Genomic DNA, 27,593 nt, shown 5'->3' on the forward strand with positions numbered 1-27,593 from the left:
ACAAAGCCTGGTGAGCTTTAGTTTCTGGGAGACATAGAGCAATCTGATCATCAGTCCGATTCAAAGAGAAGCACAAAGGCACAAATCAACCATGAGGTAATGATAAAATCAATTCGCTTATATCACTTCAATTGTCATCCCCTTGTTCAAGCAGGCACCAGTAACGTCTCAGACGTCAACAGAATGCCTGGCCACCCACCTATGAGATGTTCAGACATTTTCATCAAGACGCTGAATGAATGGTTTGAGGCTCTTCGTGTTCTTGGAGAGAGCAAAAGCCATTGGGCTACACTAGCATGAGACAGGGATGAATGGAGATGTTACTGGTGTTTGCTTGAGCAAGTGGATGAGCAATGGAAGACAAGTGAAGTGAAGCTTTTATTAAGTCTATTTGTCCTCTGTCCATCTCCTTCAGAGGAGTGCCACTTATTTTCTATTCAGATTTTTAGGTAGGGCTTTTGATTATATTCTGTTGTAATCCATAAGCTTTATATATCTCATAGGAAACCTTTATCTGATTTTGTTGATTGTATATGCTTTCTCCCTTTTCATTTAGTTTCTATTAGTTTTCGCCCATGTTTCCTAAGATTTGCAGTAATGTTTGAGTTTTATGAGCTCCATTTTGTATTTTTATTCTATTGTCTTATACACTAATTTTCAATAATTAGTATTTGATTGAAGAGCAAAAACTCAAGGAGAAATAGTCCAGATCACTGACAGTACTCAGAGATGTGTAGACAAATATAGAAACACACATCTAGAAAATGAATTGAAAATTATTCCTAGAGTTTCATGTGTAACTTCTTTTCTATTACCCAGAGTAACGTTCTGAATATTCATTGTGAGAAAAACAAACATGTCCTGAAAACACCAAACGATTAATGGTAACGGCAAATTTATTCTGTGTGAACACTGTACAGAAATACAAAAGTAGCCTTTTTTCCTGTATTAGAGAGCATGAAGATAAATGTTGGATCAGTAATAATATTCAGCTTTAAAAAGTGAGAATACAGTATCTGAAATGCAATAAAAAATTTCTGAAAAATATGTCTAAATTTTGATTGAGTTAGGTCACATGAGTATCTCCTGATATCTCCAGGGTCTCCTGAGGGGGGCTGCCTTGGCTTCCATCCTCCTCAGGAACATCCTGCAAAGCTCTCTGCAGAATTACTTTGAGGCTCCTTCTTTGCTGTCTTCTCTGCTGTCTAAAAGAGCCAACAAAGAAGTAGATGATGGGATTGGCACAGCTGTTGACACTGGTTAATATATCCATCACTTCACGTACTATTAAGTCCCTGTAAGAAAGAGGTGGCATCCAGGATAAGAGAATATGCTGAATTCCCCAGGGCAGGCCACAGAGAAGGAAGACCAGCACTGTGAGACCGACGGTCACGTACAGTCTGGTCAGCTTCATATTCCAGGAGCCACATAACAATCTAATCAGCAGCACTAGGCTGGTTCCAAACAGAAGCGCAAAGGAGAAAACCTGCCATGTGACAATGCTGAAAGTAGTTAAATCACACGAATATCTATTAGGATATCCAAACCATAAGCCACAGAACACCAATTCCAGATTGATCAGGAGCAGGGACAGGGCCCAGAGCAAGGTACAAATGACAGATGACATGTGTTTTGGACGGTGGCAACGATACCAGATGGGCTTTAGGTCAGACAGACATTGCTCAGTACTAATGGCAGTGAGAATGCTCAGGCCTGCAACATAAGAAATGAAAAACATTATAAAATTAACTTGGAACACCCTGTTGGAGTTTAGTTCGGTATATTCCATAAGACATAGTATGGAAGATACTATGTGGGTGGATAGACAGACAAAATCAGCTCCTGCCAAGTTGAGGATGTAGACGGAGAAAGCATTCCTCTGCATGTGGAAAGTCAGGAGCCAGAGCACCACAGAATTTCCTGCCAGCCCCACCAGGGAAATGATGATTTTCACAATGCCTGAGATCAGCCAAGTTATTTTACGTGTTCTCTCAAAGTCCTCCCAGTCACTCTCATACTGCAGTGTATTTTCAGTCACCCAAGGTGTGGCAGATACATCCATGCTCAGATATTCTTTGCTGGTGTTCCTGGAAACAAAAATGAGAAAGAATTTTCAGTATGATCATGGACTCTCATGGTACTAATGGTACCTGAGAGCAGAGAGAAGCAACTTAGACATTTTAAGCAGTCTACATAGCTTTCACATCCTATATTTGTACTCTGCCTAATCTTTCCTATTTAAGTCTGGGATGTTTCTACTGAATCACAACTTTTCACAAACATGAGCTGTTCTAAGGTCCTGATTTTCCCACTAGTTTTCTAGGCCATATCCCACTGCACATTCAAAATGAATGTGAAATGAATGAAAATGTTAAGTAAATACTATCATTTCCGTACAGAGTAAAGAAAATAGAAGCACAAAGTTTGTGTGGGTCGGTACCTGATTGCATGCATATAATTGGTGTAGTGCTGTTCTGAATATCCAGGTCTGAGTCAGTTGCTTTTCCTTTCCCAACTGTACAGATCCACTTTTAGAATGAAATGGCTCCTACTTAACGAGAAGGGAGTGAAAGACGCCAATAACTCTTCTACAGATTGGGGGAATCTATTAATTTTGAATATTTTGTACAGCTTGGATTATACAAGTTCAAATGTTAAAGATATTTTGTTAAAAATACTGAGAACGTGCTTAAAATTTAAAATTTGTCCAATTTTTCATTTATTTGCTTGAGAAGGGACCACTATCGTCTCCATTTTGAGGCTTGTGGTTAATGTTTTTGGCATATCGAATAGAGCAGGGTAGCTTGGCAGACTTTGCCATGCAGGCAGTATACTCTCAGTAGCTTGCCAGACTCTCTGACAGGGACGGCGGAATCAAGCCCAGGTCAGCCTTCTGCAAGGCAGATGCCTTAACTGCTGTGCTACAATTTATAATAAATTAAAACATTTTCTTCTTTGATAATAATGTTACTGTCATGTTTGATGTATAAAATTTTCAAGCACCCCACATACACTGTGGTCTCACTTCTATCCATCATTTTTCCATTGTCTGAACTCCTCCATTTTTTACTCCCTTTTCTCCTCAGCATCATAGACTTTCTACTGCAGTCCAGTTCTGATCATCTTCTGTTAGTCTGGGGCATTTGTTATTCCCTGACACTATTTCTTTATATGAGACAGATTACTCTATACATAACTTTCTCCTAACTTCACTTACAATAAGATCCATCCACATAGCAAGCAATTAGTTGACATTTTTGTAGCCTCCCAAGAGCAATGTTCGAAGGCACAAGATCCTTGCTACTAGGAAAAAACTACCATTGTTACCAAGCAGAAGACCCGATAGTAAGAGGATATCCTTCCCTGAGCAACTCCCACAATGGAAGGAGGACTTCTTTTCTTTTCTTTTCTTTTCTTTTCTTTTCTTTTCTTTTCTTTTCTTTTCTTTTCTTTTCTTTTCTTTTCTTTTCTTTTCTTTTCTTTTCTTTTCTTTTCTTTTCTTTCTTTATATTTATTTATTTATGGTGATTATTTATATGAATCACCATAGGGTACAGCTACAAAGCTTTCATGTTCAAGTTCCATTCATACAGTGATCAAACACCCATCCCTCCACCAGTGCACGTTTTCAACCACCAATGAGGAGGACTTATTTTACTAGAAATGATAAAGAAGCCATTAAAGCTCTCTTGGATTTTGAACTCTTAGTGGCCTGAATGAGAAGAAGTAAAGTACAGACACATTTCCATCCATCAGGCCCATGTACTATTCGCTCATGGCACTAAACACAAATGTCAGCTGTAACAAGTGCTTGTCTTTCGTGTCTCAAGAAAAAATCTTAGACATATAAACCTTCCTCATGTGTGTTGTGGTTTATAATAATGCTCATTGTTAACTTCTCCTTGTGTAACTATATTCACTTGACTACTAATTGGTATAGCCTTATTAACACAGAGGAAGCAAAGTTAAGGATAATAAATGACTTGAGATCCGGGGAGGTCAACATAGAAGCTGATGCAGGGGCCATGCTGAAGGAATTCCAGGTTTTCTGCCACATTATTTATAATGAGAGGAGTTTCCATCAAATATCTCCAAAAGGAGAAGTTCCTGAAGAAGAAACAATGTTGCTAGACTGCAGTTACCCACTATTTCCATTCTTCTCAGAAATATTATTGAGGTTGTGGGAACAGGGTTGCTGGATTCTGGCTGGTACCAAGCAACTGCGCCCTGTTATCGTTGGGCACATGCTTTGAGGGGTGTATAAATAAGGCACTGACTCTTTGCATTCTGCCTTTCTTTTCTTTCCCTGTCTGGTTGCTACATGCGACAGAACAGTAAACAGTGTCAGCACATTAAAACAATTTTTTTAAAGGGAAATCACAAAAATGGGAGAGGCATGGGTCCTCAAACTCAGGTCAGTTTTAGATATTGTAATTCATTTCAACCACTGTTGCTATTCTTTCTTCCAAAATAAAAATCATGAGCATGAAATAATTCAAAATAGCTGCTTATAACCATATTTTCTAATAAATATCAGATTATACTGAAAGTAATTTATTATAGTAGTGAGAAATCATTCCAAAGAAGTTATACCGGTAAAGATATGACAACCTAAATGTAAAGCAAGCAAGTCAATGGAATATGATTATGCATCCAGGAATAAATACCTCTGTGCCTCACAGACAGGTTCTCATTTCCTCTGACTCTGGTGCATCCAGAAAATGAAACATAAAAATATTATAGGACAGTCATTTGAAATACTTTCTTCCAACCAGTATGAGTTTACAGTGACACAGGTAGACAGTGAGAAGACAAACATGATACCTCTTGGACTATCTGACTGCCTCCTGACTTTCTGTCTATACTTGGTGCACTCATGTGGCTCCCAGTTTGAGGTTCATGGATGTGCCTTAAGACAGAAAGACAGCAATGATTCTGGAAATAAGTGATAAACTTACCTGCTTTGCATTCTTCCTTTTGATGGCAGTCTGACTCCTGTTGACAGGAAGAGTCTGTAGAGATTCACCTTTGTTTTGAATCCTTCTCTGCCTCAGAGGAGTGGAAGTTGGTGAGAAGGTGGCTTAGCAGATTTCCCAGGTTCTTCTGTGAGTTGCTATTCAGAGACCCGCTGTCAAATGTGAGCACAATGTCTTTGCTGTCATGACTACTCTGGGGATATGTAATTAGATCTAAAATCTATCTCAGCCTGTATTTTTCCACTGAAGTACACATCCCTGCTAGTGGTTCCTGTGGATTGTCTCACTGACAGCTCTTGGCCTGGGTAGCACACAGAGCAATATGAGTTGAGTCTGTGAAGATTTTCAATTGGATATAAATTGCACATTCTTTATCTGAGACTCAGTATCAACCTGGCTCATTTAAATATTGTGTTATTATAATAATAAATAGGAATCTTCTATTTTTCTCACGATTGGCCCCAAAAGTATATCAACTTATATAAAAATCTACTTATCTCATGTCCAGCAGAAGCAGTTTGGTTCATCTTTGCATGTAAATTCTTTTGCTATGATTTGAATAACATTTTTATTTCTTTTTTCTTGTCAGTTTGAACCAGAATGATTTTTATTCACATATAATATTTCAAGGTAAGGCATAGTGTCTTTAGATTTGTAATTAAACTTAGTTGTTAGTAATATACTCTCAAGAAAATTTCAATAGTATGCAAAATGAACCAAGTATGTACAATTAGAAATAGTGCAAAATCACCATCTTCAATGATTTACGTGAAGTGTTAATTTAAATTACTCACAGTTATATTTTTCTCCTGAAGAATAAAAATGCAAAACATTTCTTTGTTAGTTGTGGTGACAGTGTGAGTTGAAACATTCTCTCACATTTTTGACAGAAGGGAAATTTGACAAATAGGCAAGCAGGACCATTAAAATTTGTATAATGACATGTAAATATCTTACATTTTCTTCCTTTACTTTCTTATGAAGTAATTTATGTACAGTGATGTTTGTATATGTGTAAAATACGTAATACAGAGTTTGCACATATAGAATTATTTGTCCTGTTATCACCAAAAGTCAAAGTGTCCAATTCACTGAATCAATGGCAATGTATATGAACAACCAGCACCACTGTAGCTGTACAAAATTTGTAATATATTGATTTGGAATGGTTTCTGAGTTAATACTCCACCTTGTTAAAAAGTGTGTGAATCAGGCACATAAGGAGTTGATAACCTCAACATCAAAAAAATCTCATAAAACTGAGTACCAAAAACAGATCCAGCCCAAACCCAAAATAGAAGAGCTGAATAGACTTCTTCAAAGAGTATCTACCCATTACTAGTAGGCATAGTAGACAATAAACTCTTCTTCACTTTTATTTGGAAGTTCAAATAAAAGTCAAAGGAGGGCTTATTGTGGCATTTCCTGCCAGTCCCAGAAGGGAAATGGTAAATTTCAGAAAGTCTATGTAAGAAATTCATATACATGTCACATGTTCTTTCAAAGTCTAGCCAGTCACTTTATGTAATCTGGAAAGAGTGACCTCTAACTCATATTCATTAATGTGTCCTAATGGATAACACTTCTCAGGGTGAAATGATTTCCAACTAGATGATGAAAGATAAGTAAGGGAAAGATTCAAAGCAAGGAAAAGTTGAGTTACATGCCAAAAATAAAAGTCATTATATGGAATTGTTACCGGAATAGGCATGCATAATAAGAAGCATAATTACTCCTCCTAATTTGGAAAGTTTCTTTGAGTGTGTTCAGTAAACATGCACAATGATTACTTTTATCTTCTCTGAGCTCAAATGTTAAAAGCCTCTAGTGGGCACCTGTTAATATAAAGAATATGTTTGTGATGATATTGAAAAACTCACTCAATTTATAGTTTTCTCTTTTTTTTTTGGTTTTTGGGTCACACCTGGCGATGCACAGGGGTTACTCCTGAATTACCCCTGGCGGAGCTCAGGGGACCATATGGGATGCTTGGATTAGAACCCGGGTCGGCTGCGTGCAAGGCAAATGCCCTACCCGCTGTGCTATCACTCCAGCCCCACAATTTATAGTTTTCTAGTATGAAAATGGGAACCTAAGCAACAGAGAGTGGAGAGAGTGGGGCTGAATGAGAGACTTCATTATTGAATTCTGTTATATATGAAAGTGTGGGAAATGATAATATTTGTAGATTTTTATAAATGGAGAATTAATCTTATTTATTCAGCCATTGATTAATCTGATTGGATTGGGTATGAACTCCACATTACTTCAAAAAATTATTTTAATTGGATATCCATGAGATAGACCGTTACAAAGCTGTTCAAAATTGGGTTTCAGTCATACAATGATCCATCACCCATTCCTCCACCAATGCACATTTCCCACTACAAATGTCCACAGTTTCCCTACTATCATTTTTTAACCCCCACGCCTATCCCAAGCCTACCTCTATGGGAGGCACTTTCCTTCTTTCTCTCTCTCTCCTTTTCCCTTTATGCATTATGGTTTGCAATACAGATGCTAAGAGATCATGGTGTTTGTTCAGGGTACGTGGTATTTTTATCGGAATGGTAAGGTTGGAGTAGCTTTATAATTGGGTGGCAGCTTTGGGGTGTGGATGATACTTCTGAGGCTTCTGGAAGTACATGGAGGTGAGGGGAGGTAGCCCATCCCACCTCAAGAAAGCCAGGAGTTTTCAGTCATAAAACCCACATACCAGAATTTTCAACAGATTGTGTCTTGGTGGGGTCCATCCTGAGATGGTGGAGTTAGGTCAGGGGTATGGCAGCAGTTTTGGATTGTGGAAGCAAGTGACTGCTGGGGACACAAATTGGGTGGGCAGAGGTCAAACCCTCTCCCCTCCAATTACCCCTGTCTTTTCAGCCATGCGTGGGTCCAAACTGAACTGCGGCTTTTGATCTCTTTCAAGATTTATTTAGGGGTCTCTGAAGTGAGGCCAGTAGTAGAGTTTACCTGGTGCACTGAAGTTGGTTCATGAGGGTGATGCCAGTGCTTCCATGAGTATGGAAGTAGAAGGAGGTAGCACATGCCAACACCAAGAGAACCTGGAGATTTTAGCCACAAAATCAATACCAGAATATTCAGCTGATTATATCTTAGTGAGGTTCCTCCTCAGACAGTGGATTCAGGCTAGGGGTATGCTGGCGATATTGCATTGTGGAAACAAGTGACTGCTGAGGGCTCTGCTTGGGAGGGCCACCAGTTCATCCCGACCCCCTTCGATTTACCCCAGTCTAATCAGCCATGTGCAGGACTGAGTTTGGTTGTGGGTTTTGATCTCTTTCGAGGTTTATCTATGAAATGAGGCCAATAAATGAGCGTGTATAGCTGAGACAGAGGTGGATTGTGTGCATGGCTCCCACATACTTAACTTCTGGTTGCTTAATTTCTTGGTGAACGGGGTCCCAGGTTATTGGGGTTCAGTGAAAAGCACAGTGGCAACTCTGGGGTGTCAGAAAACCTGAAGGCACCCTCAGGCTGCTGATGCACCCATTATTTGTTGTGTTTTGTATGCATTTGCATAGAGGATTCTTTGGAAAAGATGATAGGATATAGATTTTTTGTGTGCCACACCTGGTAATGCTCAGTGGTCACTCCTGGCTATGTATCCAGAAATTAGGACTGTAGGTGCTTGGGGGGCCATCTAAGAAGCTGGAAATGAAACTAGCTGGTCACATGCAAAGCAAATACCCTACTGCTATACCATTATTCTGACCACATGGAGATTAATAATAGGCTTTTTCCGAGTTCCTTGCTATTTAAAAACAGATGCTCATTTGAAATTTAATTTGGAAATAGCTGGCAAACCAAGGTGAAGAACAGCTGGTGATGTAGTACTATTCAAGATAAAAACTCTGTCTTTATCTTCTTTAGCAAAAAGTGATTTAAACAAAAGAAAACTGGTGACTCTGAGAGGCTGCCAGGAGGGCTGAGTAGAGGGTTTCTATGGTGATGGGATGAAACTGAAATCCTGCAGGAAGGTGTGGTGAGTGAGATACCCAGGTCGAGGTATAAAATTAAGTCTTGAACTTTATCTATGTTATTAAAACATTCAAAACTAATGTAAAATATAAAAATGTTAAGTTAATTCTGTCATTTGCATATAGAGAAAATCAAATGGAAGAACCAAGGGTTTCAGTGACAGGTTCTGATTCCTTGCATACCATTGACATAGTGCTGTTCTGAATCTCCGTTCTGAATCAGATGCTTTTCCTTTCCCAGCCCTACAGATAGACATGTAGAATGGAATGGCACCTACTAAAGGAGATGGATGGAAAGATGCTAATAACACTTATTACATATCCCAGGAGTAAGATAATGACTTGAGATTTTTTGTATAGCCTGGATTGAACAATTCCAAAAGTTAAAAAAATTGTAAAAAAATAAGGAAAAAGTGTTTAATTTTTTAAAAGATTTTCTTTTTAGTTTTTTTTAATTGATAATACTGTCATTATAGGGTTTCATACATAAAACTTTCCAGTACCACACATCCCACTGTGGTTCCACTTCCCACTGTAATTGTCCCAGTGTCCATCCCCCTCCATCTCTTGTCCTTCCTTATCTCCTCAGCATCATGGGTTTCCTACTGGAGACCAGTTTTATGTTTCTGTAGGTTTTGGACATTTGTTATTCCCTTACATTGTTTATTTATATGAGACAGATTATTATATATAATTCCTTCTCCTTCTAACTTCACTTACTATAAGATCCATCCACGTAGCAAGCAGTGAATTGAATGTTGCACATAGCCTCTCTAGAACAATGCTCAAAGGCACAAGTCCCTTGCTGCTAGGAAAAGACAACCACTGTTCTACAAAGCAGAATTGTCAAGTGGTTAGTAGATGTCCTCTTACCCAGAGTAGTGAATTTTCCTAGAGATGATAAACAAGCCACAAAATCACTCTTGGTTTCTGCACTCTTGATGGCCTAATAAGAAGAGGTAAAATACAAACATATAAGGCACATGTCATATTCATTCTTGTCATTGAACACCAATGTCAGTTGTGATAGGTGTTTTTCTAGTCTTTTTTTTTAAATGAATCACTGTGAGATACAAGTACAGACTTACAAACTTTTATGATTATGTTTCAGTCATACAATGATGGGTACAGATCCCTCCAGTGCCCATTCCTCACCACCAATATTTTCAGTATCCCCCCCCTGCATCTATGGCAGGCACTTCCCTTTTACTTTCTCTCATTTTGGGTGTTATGATTTGCAATAAAGGTACTAAGTGGCCATCACGTTTTGTCCATAGTGTACTTTCAGCATGCATCTTCAATCCCAAGCAAATCATCCAAGCATCACTCACTTAGTGGTCCCTTCTCTATCCCAGCTGCCTTTTATCTCTATGTGAAGCCAACTTCCAAGCCTTGCAGTGATCCTCCTGGCCCTTATCTCTATTATCTCTACTATCTCTGGGTGTTAATCTCCCATTCTGATACTTTATATTCCCAAATTATTGCAGTCATTCTATGTCTGTCCCTCTCTCTATGACACATTTCACTTAGCATGATACTTCCATGTTGATCCACATGCAAATTTCATTGTTTCATCTTTTCTATCCATTGTGTTGATCTACACAATGGAGGCTTGTATTTTTTTTCCTTTTGGTTCACACCCAGCAATGCTCAGGGGTTACTTCTGGCTCTGCACTGAGAAATTATTCCAGGCAGGGCTTGGAGGATCATATGGGATGCTGGGATCAAACCTGGGTTGGCTGCATGCAAGGCAAGTGCCCTACCTACTGTGCTATCCTTCCAGCCCCGAGGACAGTCTTTTGGTCCCCTGAAAAAACCCTTAAAAACCTGAACCTTCTTCATGTTTGTTGTGGTTTATAATAATGCTTAGTATTATAATCTCATGTAGTACTAGTCACTTTGGCTATTTTTTGCAAAAGTCTTATTAACACAGAAGAAAATTAATTAAGGAGAATAAATGACTTGGGATCTGAGTAGGTCAATATAGACCCTGATCCAGGGGCCACGCCTTAGGAATTCCATATTTTCTGCAACATCATTTATAATGAGAGGAGCTTCCATCAAATTTCTTTAAATGAGGGAGTTTCTGAGGAAGAATCAGGGTTATAGAGAGCGCAGTTACACACTATTTCCATTATTCTCAGAAATATTATTGACTGTGTGGAAACAGGTCTGCCTGATTCTGGATGGTACCAAGCAACTGGGCCCTGTCATCATTGGACACCTGCTTTGAGGAGGGATGAATTAAGGAACCGATTCCTTGAGTTCTGCCTTTCTTTTCTTCCCCTGGCAGGTTGATAAATGCCACAGAGGACCATACAGCGTTAACACAAAATTTTTTTTTAACAGGAATGCACAAAAATGGGAGAGGCATGTGTTATCAAGACTAAGGTCACTTTCAGCATTTACTGTTCACTTAAAACGCAATTTCTGGGGCTAGAGTGTTAGCACAGCAAATAGGGTGTTTGCCTTGCATGCCACCAACCTGCGTTCAATTCCCAGCATCCCATATAGTCCCCTGAGCACTGCCAGGAAAAATTTCTGAGTGCAGAGCCAGGAGTAACCCCTGTGCATCACCAGGTGTGATGCAAAAAGCAAATACCAAAAAACCAACCAACCAAACAAACAAAAAGACAAAAAACCACAATTGCTATTCTTTCTTACAAAGCCAAAATCATGAACCCGCCAAAAGTTAAAAGCAAATATTTATGGGCTGGAGTGATAGCACAGTGGGTAAGGCATTTGCCTTTCACGTAGCCGACCCAGATTCTATTCCCAGCATCCCGTATGGCCTTCTGAGCATTGCCAGGAGTAATTCCTGAGTACAAAGCCAGGAGTAAACCCTGCGCATTGCCAGATGTGACCCAAAGAGAAAAAAAAAAGTAAATATTTAGAAATAATTATTAAAACCACTATATTTTCAAATAAAATCAAATTATACTGGCAATGATCTACCTTTGAGATATTATTCCAAATATATTATATAGATGTTGTTATAACAATAAAATTAAAACAAACAATTTGATGGGATGTAATAAAAAAGTGTTCCATCACCCAGAAAAAGTCCCAGAAACTTCCTTTTCTGAAGAAAGCAAGCGAATATAGAATCTTCTGCCCTTATCACCAAATCCATTTGCATATTCCCCATTAATTATGCATCCAGGAGGAAATGTCTCTGTGCCTCACAGACTGATTCCCATTTCCTCTGACTCTGGTGCATCCAAGAAAATGAGAGTGAAAAAATTGTAAGGACAGCCTTTTGAAATACTTTCTCCCCGCCAGGCTGTAAAAGGCAATGAGCAAGGCAAACATCCTATCTGCTGGACTATCTCACTGGCCCCTGAGTTTCTGTCTTTTCTTGGTGCACTCAAGTGGCTCCCAGTTTGAGGTTCATGGATGTGACTTAGGAAAAAAGCAGAGCTTGGCTTTGGAAATAAGCTAAATAAACGTATCTCCTTTGCATTCTTCCTTTAGGTGGCAAGCTGTCTCCTGGTGACAGGAAGAGTCTAGAGAGATTCACCTTTGCTTTGAATCCTTCTCTGCCTCCAAAGAAGATTCCTCAGAAGGAGTGGAAGTTGATGAGAAGGAGGCTTATCAATTTTCCAGTGAACATCTACGGTTTCCTTTTTAAAGACCTATCTATTGTCCAATGAGATCACAATGTCTTTGGTGTCACGACCACTCTGGGCATGTGTCTCAACATTAGATCTGATTAAACCTCTCTCAGCCTGTGCATCTCCACCCCCATGTGGTACAATTCCCTGCAACATAGTTCTTGTGAATTCTCTCACTGACAGTGTGCCTGGACAGCACACAGAGCAATGGGATTTGAGTCTGCGAGGATTATAAATGAAGGACACTTTGCTTATCTGAGACTCAAATTCTACTGACTCTTTTAAATTTTGTGTTATTATGGTAATAAGCCCTCTAAATTTCTATGTTCTTTGCAACTGTTACAGAAGTGTATCAACTCATAAAATCTATTAATCTCATCTCCAGAAGGAGTAGCTTTTTCACATTTGCATCTAAATTCTTTTTCTATGATTATTGATTTGAATAACATTTGTGTATTTTTTCGCTTGTCATTTTGAACTAGAGTGTCATTTTTATTCCCATATGAGATTTTACGATATGACAGGAAATTTAGAATTTTTAAGAATTGTAATAAAATTTAATAATAAAATTTAGTTGTCAATAAATTGATAATCCTTTCAAGAAAAATTGAACAATATGTAAAATAAGCCAAGTATGAACAATTAGAAACAGTCCAGTGTCACAGTTCTTAATGACTTACTTGTTATTTTAAATTTCTCACAATTGCATTTTTTCCACTAAAGAACAAAAGTGCAAAACATTTCTTTGTCAGCCATGGTGACAGTGTGGGTTGAGACAGTCTCTCACATTTTTGATAGAAGTAAAATTTGACAGTATTAGCAGGAAGGGATATTTAAAATATGTATAAAGACATACAAATATGCATCATATGTATAACACATGACATGTACAAGTATATAAATATAGCATATATGAATGCACACATGTATATATTTTACATATTAATATGAATAATGACATATAAGTATAAAGACATAATCATAAAATAGAAAACTTTTATCTGATGTTTAATTCACATATTATTTTCCTCTTCATTCAGTTTCTATTAGTTTTAGCCAATGTTTCCTTGGGTGTACAGGAATATTTGAGATTGATGAGGTCTGATATTTTTTCGTTTGTTTCTATTGTCCAGTACTAATTTATAAGAATTAGTATTTTGTGCAAGAGAGCAACTCACAGAGAAATAGTTAAGTCAAAATCATATACAGCACATAGAGATGTATAAAACAGATATAGAATGACCCGTCTAGAAAATGCACTATGAATTTTTCCTAGGGTTTCACATGCAACTTCTTCTATATTATCCAGATTTACCTTCTGATAATTGTATGTGAGAAACACCAACATGTCATGAAAACACTCAAAGGTTAATGTTAATAGCATATTTATTCTGAATGAAAACTATACAGAAATAGATTTTACCTATACGAATATATATATAGACCATGAAAACAAATGATGGTTCAGTTATAATATTCATAATATTTATAATATTATAAATATAATATTTATAATATTCAGCTTTAAAAAGTGAGAATGCAGTATCTGAAAGGCAATGATAACATTTCTGAAAACTTTGTCTGCATTTTGATTGAGTTAGGCCACATGAGTATCTCCTGACATCTCCAGAGTCTCCTGAGGAGGGCTGCCTTGGCGTCCATCCTCCTCAGGAACATCCTGCAAAGCTCTCTGCAGAATCACTTTGAGGCTCCTTCTTTGGTGCCTTTGCTGGTGTCTATAAGAGCCAACAAAGAAGTAAATGATGGGATTAGCACAGCTGTTGACAGCGGTTAATACATTGAGCACCACATGTACTTTAAATCGGATCATTTCAGGAACAGTTAACAACCCTTTTAAGAGAAAATAAGTGATTCCCCAGGGCAGTCCACAGAGGATGAAGACCAGCACTGTGACCCCGATGGTCACATACAGCCTGGTCAGCTTTATCTTCTGGGAGCCACACAGCAATCTGGTCAGCAGCACCAGGCTGGACCCGAACATTAGTACAAAGGAGAAAACCAGCCACGTGACAATGCTGAAATCAATTTGTCTATTCAAATCACCATCACATTGTTCAGACAGAAGATTACAGAATTTCAATTTCAAAATTGTCAGGAGCAAGGACAGCACCCAGAGCAGGCCACAAACGACAGATGACATGTGTTTTGGGCGGTGGCAACGATACCAGATGGGCTTGAGGACAGACAGGCAGCGCTCAGTGCTAATGGCAGTGAGAATGCTCATGCTTGCAAAATAGGGAGTGAGAAATGCTATCCAAAAAACTGGCACCAGGTTTTTGGATAGTAGTTTGCTATATCTGACCAAATACATTATGGAGGCTACCATGTGGGTGCATAGACAGATAAAATCAGCTCCTGCCAGGTTGAGGATGTAGACAGAGAAAGCATTCCTCTGCATGCGGAAAGCCAGGAGCCAGATCACCACAGCATTTCCTGCCAGCCCTGCCAGGGTAATGATGAATCCCGGGATGCCTGTGATCAGCAAAAGCATTTCAAGTTGAGAATTCTCCAAGTAATTTAAATCCTGCGACATGCTTTCAATCTCCCAAGGAGCAACAGTTACATCCATGCTCAGATATTCTCTGCTGGTGTTCCTGGAAACACAAATGAGAAAGAATTTTCAGTATGATCAGGGATCCCCATGGTCATACAGGTACCTGAGATCAGAGAGAAGCAACTTAGACAGTTTAAGCAGGCCACACAACTTTGACATGCTCTCTTTAGTCTATGCCTGAAATTTCTCAAAAGGCTGGGTTTTATCTACTCAATCACAACTTTTCACAGATGTGAAATGTTCTCAGGTCCTAATTTTCTCTCTAGTTTCCTAGGCTATGTCCCATCACACAATGTCTGGAGGGGAGTTTTCATGACAAGATATCAAGGCTGCAGCAACAGTATTATCTGAAGTCACCCGGCCAACCCGGGTTCTATTCCCAGCATCCCATATGGTCTCCTGAGCACTGCCAGGAAATAAGCTTGATAAACTTACCTGCTTCACATCTTCCTTTGTGTGGCAAGCTGACTCCTGTTGATAGGAAGAGTCTGTAGAGATTCATCTTCGTTTTGAACCCCTCTCTGCCGCACAGAAGACACTTAAGAGTAAGAGTTGGTGAGAAGGAAGCTTATCAAGGTTACCAGGAGCTCCTGAGCGTTCCTGTTCAGAGACATGTTGTCAAATGAGAGCACAATAGCTTTGGTGTCATGCCCTCTCTGGGGATGTGAATCAACATTAGATCTGATAAAACCTCCATTTCAGTCTGTGCATCTCCACCCCTATATGGATTTATTTGAAAATATTTGTAAATTTATTTGCAATTTATTTGCAATTATTTCTTGTTGATTGTATCACTGACAGTTGTGTGCCTGGGCAGCAACAGAAAGCAATGTGAGTTGTCTCTGTGAAGATTTACTATTAGGAATAAAATGCACTTTCCTCACCTGAGACTCATTCTCTATCTGGCTCCTTTAAATTGTGTGTTATCATGGCAATAAGTTATGTAGTTTCTATTTTTTCTTACAATTATTTTTAGAAATATATCAACATATATAATCTATTGATTCTATTTCCAGAGCAGCTGTTTGTTCAGTTTTTCATATAAATTCTTTTGCTAAGATTACTGATTTGAAGAACATGTATCTTTATTTTAATTTGTCAAATGAACCTGGAAATCAATTTTATTCACATGGAAGATTTTAGGGTATGGCAGAAAATTTAGAAGTTTTCAGGTTGAGAATGAAATTGATTTGTGAATAATATGCCAATAATTTCTATTAAAATTGAATAATTTGCAAAATAAAGCAGTATGGAGAACCAGAAATGATGCAAAATCACAGTTTGCAATGACTTAGATGCAAATTAAAATTACTCAGAATTGAATTTTCCCCCTCTGAAGAATAAGAGTGCAAAATATTTCTTTATCAGCTGTGGTGACAGTGTGGGTTGACACATACTTACACATTTTTGATGGATGTAAAATTTGGCAAAATAACCAAAGTAGGGCCACTAAAAAATATATATATATACATATATATAAAGACAAATAAACGTTAGACATTTTCCTCCCTTAGTTGAGTAGTGGATGAGGAGTTCACTCTGACAGTGTGCTCCAAGCCCCACATAGAGCTATGTCTTGATACTTGCAAAGGTCAATAAAAGAGAGAGATCCTACATTCTGGTCTAGACTTCCTTTTCAAAGCTAAATTGGAATCGTGGCAGTTGATCTGAAAGAATTTCAAAAGGAACTGAGTTCCTGCATAAAGGGGGTTCACACTCACATAAAGGAAATTGGGATTTTTAAGGGGGTGATTCCCTGGAGATTTCACCACCTTTAATCCTTAAAGGGAAAATGGTCGAAGTTCCATCTTCTGGAGCTATTTCCTGCTGACACAGGGACGCTGAACCTGCCTGCACAAGGAGTGAAATCTCAAGCTACCTTAGTTTTTGATGAGCCCCAAGCAATAAATTTGAAAGATCAGATCAGTTAGGCTAAGGAATGCTACTTTGAAAAGACCAAAACTTTTTTTTTTAATTTTTTTATTGAGTCACCATGTGAAAAGTTACAAAGTTTTCAGGTTTAAATCTCAGTAATACAATGCTCAAATACCCATCCCTTCACCAGTGCACATATTCCACCACCAAGAATCCCAGTATAGCTCCAGCCCGCACCCCCACACCCCTAGCCCCCCCACGCCCCTAGCCTCCCCATCTTTACCCCCCCCCGTCTGTGTAACTAATAAATTTCACTTTACTTTCACTTTGATTGCATTCAATATTTCAACAAAACTCTCTATTATTGTTTGGAGAGTCTCTCCCCTAAAGTCAGACCTGCTGAAAAGGAAGCATTAGATAATTTGTTTTCCATTGCTGAGGATGAAGAGGTATGAGGAAAAAGACCAAAACTTGGAGGCAGAAAACAAATGACAAATGCTCAAATGCTCAGGGTACAAGGACCAATCATCAGTAGCATGGGGAGTACAGTTCTGGGTTATTTCCTTTTTACTGCCCTTTTCATGCCTTTCACCAATATTCCACTGCATTAGTCTAGCGGTCAGTAATTTTCAACTTCCCTTTAGATACCTTGTTCCAATGCCCATTTTTCCTCTTCTGCAGAGTGTTCTGGCTTAGAGGAAATGGGGTATTAATCCCATGATGGAAAATAATTGAGAGCTCTTAAAAATCTCTGTTCTCTCTATATGTATTAACTAAGAATAAATACTTAGAACCAGTTTAGATGTCCAATATTAATACTTTAGCCAATTGACAGACTGGGGGAAAGCAATTGATCCTGCCCTTTGGGCTAAGGTCCACCCTGATAAAGCTCTGGCTTTCTGGCTACACTGGTGGAAGCATGTTCAATATTAAGTTTCTTCATAAACTATCAGCTTACTTAATAAATTACCCAATTATCCAATCACCTTTGTAGAACTAGAATCTGATTCTTATAGAAAGCAAGTTACATAAACATGGTTCTTTCCCCTCCTTCATCTTAAATTTGCCAGAAAGCTTAACAAAATCTGTCTTGATCTTCTGCATAAACACGCAAGATATTAGAACTCTCCATTTTGGGTACCCCATTACTTACTGAGAAGTCCTGGGGATTGGTCAAAGACAAAGTAGGAGACAAGCCAATAATGGCATTTAATATTTTACCTCACATCAGGGCTACCTCAGGTTCGGCCATAAGATGTGAAGATCAGGTCCCATGATGAACTAGAGGTAGAGCCTTCAGGTTGAACTGGATGTGAGCTCTGGCATCCGCCCTCCATAGGACTGTCCTGGCAGTTAGGCATCTACCCCGTCTCCCATCCTTTCTTCAGAGCTAGGAGAGATCTCTGTCTCTGGTTTTTGACACTGAGGGCGGGGCCCGGGTTGAATCAGTCATTGCAGATTTCCAGCTTCCTCATTTTCCACTGCACGGATGATGTCCACTTCTTCCTTAAGTGGACCTGTCTTTAGGGTTTCCCTGAGGTCGGTAGGCTACTTGAAATAATAACTGTTAAAAGCCTGTCTTGTCACTTAGACCAATCCCCTGACTCTTTCCCTGGAAGAGGGCATTTGGGGTCCCATAGTTAGTTTTCCTGTCTGCACCAGGGTTAGACACTATTGCAGAGAGGAAAGACTTTTGTCTGGGTTTATGCAAACAAACATAGTGCCTTAATGCTTCATGGTACTGAGGAGAGAAAAGCACATATTTCACCCTCACTCACTATGAGATATACCTGTTTGTTATGGGTCCTAGTTGAAAAAAGCATTGAGTTCTGTAGAAACGGAATGTACAGTTTAACAACATCATGTCTAATTCATTTAGCTCCATGTTGAAAACCTTGATTTCCAATTATCTAAGAGCATGTAACAGGAGTCACAATACTAGACCAATTCTGCATATAATTTAAAGAATTTCTTATAACAATATCATTTGGTCAGTTTTCTTAATATGGCTCAATCTACCAAGAAATTTGGAAAGAAGTTGCTAATCATTATCTCATTTATTATGACTAATCTATACTCTACAGTACTCATAAAAAAGCATTACATTGTTTTGTTTTTTTTTTAGATATTCAGAAGACTTACCATGCTTATAATTAAAGATCTTATAATATATATTTATTTGGTGAAAGTTCACTTTACATTAGAAACTTTATCTTTAGAATTCCAATTTTTAGGGCAACAGATATAAAAAATTGAAATAATCATAGAAAACAGGATAGTTATTTCTCATTTGGGTGTCACCCGCTGTTGCAAAGGTGGCGCAGAGCCCTGAGCCTCACTCACGCACTTCCCTATCTTCAGAAACCACTAAAGCCAAATGGGCTACCTGTAGTGGCTAGAATTTCAAAAGTGACTTTAAAAAAAACAGATAAATGAAAACAGGTAAAGGAAAGCTGGTCTGGAGCCTTAGCAAGAAAGGACGATATCTTTCACTTTTATCAAGGCACAATTCTGTGGTTTCGGTAGCTCCTGAAATTTAGGTTACCAACAATCTGATATCAAATAAAACATTTGTAGGGTATGAATTTTGCTACTAATTTTATCACTTTATAAGCTCACATTTTAACCCATTATTCTTTAAACATGTCTTCATGTACCACATTAAATTCAATCCATTCTAATAATTCAATGCAAATGCAAATATATATCAACATACCAGCATAAGAAAACCCTCAAACCTAAGTTTTATGAGACATAAGAAAATTTTCTTTGGCTTAATTTTGAAAGTTCTTAATTATCTAAAATCATAAAATTTTTACACCAGATAGTTTAACAATTTCACAATCCAAGCATGCTTTCAGACACTAAAGAAGCCATTGGTACTCACCAAACTTTTAACTAGCAGCATTCGAAAACAGTTGGACTGTCAATGTTTCTGAAAACATGGAAAAACTTTGTTTTGATGTAGCCTAATTGTAATCTTTGCACTGTTTCAGATGACTCTCTCTGTCTCACTCTCTCTCTCTCTCTTTTTTAACCAGGCAGGGTCTCTCAACCAGTTCCTGCCAGACCAGGATGTAAGAGGTCTGATCTGGGTGTCCTCCTGGTCCTGGAAAGAAAACTTTAACTTTTCAGAATGGTCCCCAGATCAAAAATACTTTCCTATAGCAAGCTAACGTTAAAAGCCTGCCACTTAACTATATCAACTTATTGTTTCTAAGAGCTTTTCTGTAGAGTCTTTAAGGTTTTCCAAGTATAGTATCATATCATCTGCAAATTGTCTGCCTTAGAGGCAGGGGGAGGGTAGGAAAGGAAGGGTATACTCGGGATATTGGTGGTGGGGAATGTGCACTGGTGGAGGAATGGGTGTTTGATATTGTGAGATTGCAACCCAAACATGAAAGCTTGTAACTATCTCACGATGATTCAATAACATTCTTAAATGTTTTTAAAAAGCTGGCCATTCTGCAGAACAAAGAGTTAACAGTTTACCTCTCTTCACATCTATGGAGAAGTTGCTGCCCCTTGACCTGAAATAACTGAAATGGTCAGTTACAAGGGTGAGTGGGGTCCACTGATTCTGACCCATGACTAGATGGTGAATTGGGGGCCAATGACAAAAAGACTCACTAGAAACAGGACAGACAACACAAAAATACAACACTCAAACAACAGACACACAAGGGCCGTAAAAATCTTCCTGACAATGTGTGCTCCAGATTCAGATTCAGGCACCCAGAAAGTTTCCTTACCAAACAGCGTCCACCGTTCTTGGGGTGTTTCAGGAGTAGTAGGGATGACTCCCACACTACCAACGAGCGACCTTCCGGCACGTCCAGCTAGGTCCTCTGCCAGTCTCCCAGAGCGGGCCCTTCCACTAGTCCCCCTGACTAGGGTCCTGCAGGTTTTCTACAGAAAAAAGATCTGGCTCAGTCTAGTTTTTCTAAATCTGGCAAACTTGAGTAAAGTTCCTATATCGTATGTGGAGGAATCTCAACTGCTGGGTTCCCGGCCCATGCACCAGATGTTGTGCCCATGTTCCAGATCCCCAATTGCCAAGTGACAATTGGGGATCTGATAATGTCCACACACGAAAATGCAAAAGCAAAGGAACTTTATTACTAGTCTGAGCCATCGCTAGCTCAAGCTAGGGTCCAAGTCTCATCCAACACAGTGGAATTTTGACAAGGACCCCGAGTCCAAAACATAAGCAGTTTATACAGGGTTTAGTTAAGAAGCAGTTTATATGCTGGTCTATTTTTAACATTGCCCTATTACAACAGTGATCAACAATTAGACAGCAGATACCAGTCACAGTTTGGGGTTCTTTCTAAGAAGTGTGCAATGACCCCTCATAACTGGCCAGATCTAACTGCCCAGTTTCTTATCTAGGTGAATTACTCAACTGGGAGTTTACCAGAAATCAGTCCAGCTCTGGGGAAACCGAAATTAAGGCTTAGTTGAGACTTAGTGTTAGCTGCAGCCTGTTATGGCATCAGTTGGGCCCTCACATTCAAGAACAGCTAACTTTGTGTTGCCAACATAGTTCTGAGAGCAAGAATAAATAAGATGCATCATAATTTTTGACTTAGGTTATAGTACAAAAATAGCATGTAAAACATAATGGTATTGAAACAAAACCTCACACCTAGACCAAAGGGTTAAAATTAGCCTAATATCAGAAAATGGGGTGATGAAATGAACAGAAACTATCAAAGAAGAAATTCGAATGGTCAAAATGTACATGAACAAATGTTCTTCATCACTAATCATCAGGGAGATGCAGATCAAAACAACTATGAGATATCATCTCACACCACAGAGAATGGCCTGCATCCAAAAGAACAAAAACAACTGGCATGATCCTGGAACTGGGAAGAAGGGCACGCTCCTTCACTGCTGATATGGACGTTACTCAAAAAATTAGAAATTGAGCTCCCACTTGACCCAGTAATATCACTTCTGGGAACATGACCCAGAGATTCAAAAAATTACAGTAGAAATGATATATGCACTTGTATTTATATGGCAGCACTGTTTACAATAGCCAGAATCTGGATAAAATCCAAGTGCCCGAAAACAGATGAATGGTTAGAGAAACTTTGATACTTCTACACAATGGAATATTGTGCAGCTATTAGAAAAGATGAAGTAACAAAATCTGCATGTAAGCAGATCAACATGGAGAGTACCATGATAAGTTAAATGAGTCAGAAAGAGAGGGACAGACATAGAAAGACGACACTTATTTGTGGAATATAAAGTAACACAATAGGAGACTAACACCTAGGGACAGAAGAAATAAGGGTCAGGAGTATTGCCCCACCACTTGGAAGCTGATCTCATGTGCTGGGGGGAAAGGTAACTGGTATGAAAAGGAGCACTAAGCAAATAATGGTTGGATGGATTGCTTGGTATGATAGATGCGTGCTGAACATAAACTATGGACCAATAATAATGGCCTCTTGATAACTGTATTACGAATCATAACACGCAAAAGGACAGAGAAAATAAGAGGGAATGTGCCTGCCACAAAGGGAAGGGGACATGAGAAGGGTGGGGTGAGGGGAGAGATACTGGGAACATTGTTGGAGGAGAATGGGCACAGATAATTGAACATCGTTTGACTGGAACACAATTGTGAAAGTTTGTAAATCTGTAACCACATCTCATGATCAGTCATTAAAATTAAAATAAAATTTGAAAATAATTTTAAAAACTAAGACTAATAGAAATAAACTTATACATATATGTGAATGACTAATTTTTATTATTTTATTTGATTTCATTAGACATTATGGCACCATGTTGTACACAGTTATTCTTAGCAGAATTTAGGTATGCAGTGTTCAATGCAGTCCCACCAGTAGTGATGACTTCCCTCCACTCATATTCCCAGGTTTTCTCCAAACCCCAGTCTGTGTTTTTCACAGGCACATTTTTAAATTTGATTGTTGGAGTTTTGGTTTCAAACTTACAGTATTGTTTGTTCTGAATTATAGATAAATACATATATCCCATTTCAACACTATGAAGGTGCTCAAAGTCCAGAAGCTTACTCCTGTTCCCTCCCATTCCTCTAGATTTATCCCCTTCTATTTTTCCCTTTCCTGTCCTTGCCATTTCTATATTCAGTGGCCAAGGGTAGTGTGGATATCCCCACTGTGAGATCAGGCGTTCCCTCATCCTGTTATTCTTTTACAGACCACAGATAACTAATATCATCTGGCATTTGTCCTCCTGGAGACTCACTTCCTTTACATGGTATAATCCAGTTATATCCAATTTGTGGCAAAATACATGATGTTTTCATTCTGAAAGGTGATATAAGAAGAAAAAATAAAGAAAACAATTTGATGAAAGTAGTGAATAAGAGATCCATCATCCAGATAATGTCCTAGAGAGTAACTTCTGTGAACATGCTAAAGAAGACAGATTCTTTGGCCTTGATCACAAAATTTAATTTGCATATTCTACATTGATTATGTATACAGGAGAAAATACCACTATATATTAAAGATGAATTCCCATTTCCTCTGACTTTGCTGCATTCAAGAAAATGAGATATGAAAAAATCTTGAGGACAGCAATTTGAAGTACTTTCTGCCTTCCATGGTGTGGGATTGCAGCGACACAGGTAGACAAATACTCTACCTACTGTACCATCTCACTGGCCCCTGACTGTGTCTTTTCTTGCTTCACTCCTTTGGATCCCAGTATGAGATTGATGAATGTGTTTTAGGACAAAAACACAGAAGTGGCTTTGGAAATGAGCTTGATAAACTTACCTCCTTTTTGTTCTTACTTTAGGTGGCAAGTTGACTCCTGTTGAAAGGAAGTGTCTAAAGAGATTCATCTTTGTTCTGAAAGTTCTCTGCCCCTCAGACAAGCCCTCAGAAATAATGGAAGTTGGTGAGATGAAGGTTTATCAAGTTTCCAAAGAGGCCCTATGAGTTCCTATTCAGAGACCTGATGTCAAATGAGACCACAGTGTCTTTGGTGTCCTGACCACTCTGGGGAAGTGTCTCAACATTAGATCTAATTTCTATATCACCTTGTACATTTCAACTCTCATCCAATACGCTTTCCTCCTATTGGTTCTTCTGAATTCTCTCACTGACACCCTTGTGTAAACAGCAATAGAAAGCAATGTGAGTTGTCTCTGTGAAGGTTTATAATTAGGAATAAAATGCACATTCCTTATCTGAGATTCATTCTCTATCTGACTTGTTTAAATTTTGAATTATCAAGGATATAAGTCATGTATTTTCTTTATAATTTTCCTTTTAATTGGCCACAGAATTTGTCAACTCATACATAATCTACTGATCCTGTTTCCAGAAGCTGTGGTTTGGTTCACTTTCACATCAATTTTTTTGCACGGTGTGTGAACAGCATAATTTAGTCTATCTTATCATTCATTGCTGTTCCTGAGACTTTAGAGAAATATATGTTAGTGAAAATGCACTGGACTTGGAGTCTCTGATTTTGGTCTCAAATTCAGGTTTTGTCCTATTTTAGCTACAAAATATTGTCAAGGAGTAATACAACTTTGAGTCTCACTGTCATTTGATGGAGAAGGGAATTCACCTACATTCAGTAGCCAGACTGAGTGATGGCAGAAGACAGTTCAAGTGTAAGCAAATGGTCGGAGTTTCATTTGCATCTGAATTCTTTTGCTATGATTACTGATTTAAATGACATGTACACTTCTTTTTATTTTCCAGTTTAAAGCAGGAAATCATTTTTCTTCATATATACTATCTTAGAGTATGGCAGGACATTTAGAAATTTTAGAAATTGAATTAAATTTATTCTTAAATATTATACTAATACTCTTCAGGAAAGTGAATTATATGCAAAATAAACCTAGTATGGGCACCAGGAATGGTGCAATATCACAATTTACAATGACTTAAATGTAAATTGTAATTACTCACAATTGCATATTTTCCATGAAGAATAAACATGTAAAACATTTTTTTGTCAGCTCTGGTAACAATGTGTGATGAGACATTCTCAGACTTATTGATAGAAGTGAAATTTGACAGAATCAGCACTTATGGCCATTTAAAATATGTATAATGGCATATAAATGTCATACGTTTTCCTCCCTTACTTTCTTATGTATTTGTTGATTTATAGAGATGTTTGTTCATGTGCCAAGTACACAACACAAAATTTACACATGTATAATTATTCATAGTATTACCACCAAAAGTTAATGTGTCCAACACACAGAATAACTTGCAATTTATATGAATAATCAGTTCCTGTGTAGCTGTATAAAAATAGCAATAAATTAGTTTGGAATGGTTTCTAACTTAACACTATTTTTTGTTAAGACTATACTTTTTTTAATTGAGTCACCCTGAGATACAGTAACAAGGATTTTATGTTTGAGATTTAGTCATACAATGATTGAACACCAATCCTCCATCAGTCTACATTTTCCACCCCCGTTGTCCTCAGTATACCCCCTCCCCATTTCAGCGATTCCCCTACTTCTGTGACAGGAAATTTCCCCCATATTCTCTTTCTACTTTTGGGCACCATGGTTTGCAATATAGATACTGAGAGGCTATCATCTTTCGTCCTTTTTCTCTTTTCAGCACACATCTCTATATTGAATTATCCTTCCAACTGTCATTGTCTTAGTCATTGCTTTTCTATTTCAGCTGCCATCTCTCCCAGTTCATGAGGCAGGGTTCCAGCTAGGGAGCAATATTCCTGGCCCTTGTGTCTACTATCTTTGTGTGTCAGTCTCATATTATGTTATTTTATATTTCACAAATGAGTTCAGTCATTCTTTGTCTGTCCCTCTCTTTCTCACTCAAGTCACTTAGCATGATACTCACCATAACCATCCACTCATAAGCAAATTTCATGACTTCATCTTTTCTAACAGCTGCATAGTATTTCATTATGTAGATATACCAAAGATTTTTTTATCAGTCATCTGTTCTTTGGCAGCTGGGTTGTTTCCAGATTCTGGCTTTTGTGAACAGTGCTGCAAAGAACATACAGGTGCAGATGATGTCTTTGATACTATACTTTTTTGCACCCTCTTAAGACTATATTTTTAGTGGTCATTTTTATAGTTTGTTAAAGAGAAGTTTCTCTGATCATACAGAGCACCAAAACCATGAAAAGGACTCAGAGTATTCTCTCCTGAGCATGAAGCCGGATCTAGGTGTTGACCGCTGATGATCATGTTTCTGTTCTTTTGGAAGAGTGATAGGGAGAGGATATAGTCTCAGTGGATTTGTGAAAAAAGAATGCTAAACTTTATTAAAAGTGTGTGAATCATACACATAAGAAGTTGATAGCTAAAAGATCAAATAATTTCATAAAACTTAACGTCAAAAAGATGTTGAATCAATTTGCAAATGGAAGAGTTGAATTGGTTTCTTCAAAGAGCAATGACAATTTTCAAGGAAACTGAAAATTGTTTTGTTAGTTTCTTTTCTAAATGAAAAGATAAAGTTTCTGTTTGGCCTACGTAGTTCTGAAAACAAGAAGAATAAAGAGGATGCATCATAAAAGTTGACTTCCGAATATAGTACAAATGTAGTAATTTAAAAATGATTTTGAAACAAAACCCCACACAAGAAAAGAGGGTTAAATTTAAGACCTAGAATTATATTTATACATATATGTGAGCAAATAACACTTATCTTATATATCATAGATTTTACAGTACCATGATATGCATACTTATCCCTAGCTAAGTTTTGTATATGCAACGGTCCAATGCAATGCTACAAGCTGTTTGACTTTCCTCAAGTGATGTCCACAGATTTACTCCCAGCTGCCCATCTGACTTTCTTACAGGCATAGTTCCACATACATCATTAGCCTTAGTTTGAATTTCATGCTTATAGTGTTGTTGGCTCTGTAGTATAGATATATACATATATTCCATCTCTACACTACATTGTGCTATATGTCCCTGAATCTGATGTCTGTTACCTCCCCTTCCTCTGACCTATTCCCTTCATTTCTTTTTTTTCCTGTCCTTCTCATTTCTGCATTCAATGTTCAAGGGTAGTCTGGATAGCCCTGCGGTGAGATAGGCATTTCCTATCTCCTACTATTCTTCTATAGAACACAGATAACTGATACAATCTGGTAATTGTCCTTCCTGTGACTCACTTCACTTAAATGGTACTCTCCAGTTCTATCCAATTGTTGCATATGCAACGCATTAGCTAGCTTTCCTTCTGATTATTTATCTTTGAGAAATACAAACACATCCTGAAAAGAGTCAAAGAACAATGATAATAGAAAATTTATTCTGTGTGAACACTACACAGAAACAGATTTTTTTACCTATATATGCACACACCATGAAAATAAATGGTGACTCACTTATACAATGAAATAACATTCAACTTTAAAATGTTGAAATGCCAGATATCTGAAATGCAATGACAAAGTGCCTGAAAATTATGTCCACATTCTGAATGAGTTAGGAAACAAGAGAATTTCTTGTCATCTCCAGGTCTCCCAAGGAGGGCTGCTCTGACTTCCATTATCCTCAGAAAGGTCC

General features: G+C 38.1%; 2 protein-coding genes and 1 pseudogene across 2 annotated transcripts; 1 reads left to right on the forward strand and 2 right to left on the reverse strand.

Moving 5' to 3' along the window:
* Window positions 1-1,066: 1,066 nt before the first annotated feature.
* Window positions 1,067-5,093, reverse strand: LOC129405951 (mas-related G-protein coupled receptor member X1-like). The gene is made up of 2 exons (XM_055143674.1): window positions 4,959-5,093; window positions 1,067-2,087 (listed from the first exon to the last, which is right to left on the reverse strand). The coding sequence occupies exons 1-2, from the start codon at window positions 4,967-4,969 to the stop codon at window positions 1,067-1,069; spliced, it is 1,032 nt and encodes a 343-aa protein (XP_054999649.1). The 5' UTR covers window positions 4,970-5,093.
* A 9,095-nt stretch (window positions 5,094-14,188) lies between these two features.
* LOC101553156 (mas-related G-protein coupled receptor member X2-like) lies at window positions 14,189-15,181 on the reverse strand. Its single transcript, XM_004607945.2, has one exon. It carries the CDS (start codon window positions 15,179-15,181, stop codon window positions 14,189-14,191), a length of 993 nt encoding a protein of 330 aa, XP_004608002.2.
* Window positions 15,182-26,111: 10,930 nt separating this feature from the next.
* LOC129406145 (small nucleolar RNA U3) lies at window positions 26,112-26,305 on the forward strand (annotated as a pseudogene).
* The last annotated feature ends 1,288 nt before the right edge of the window (window positions 26,306-27,593 follow it).

Source organism: Sorex araneus, chromosome 6 (assembly GCF_027595985.1).
Source record: "Sorex araneus isolate mSorAra2 chromosome 6, mSorAra2.pri, whole genome shotgun sequence".
NCBI lineage: Eukaryota > Metazoa > Chordata > Mammalia > Eulipotyphla > Soricidae > Sorex > Sorex araneus.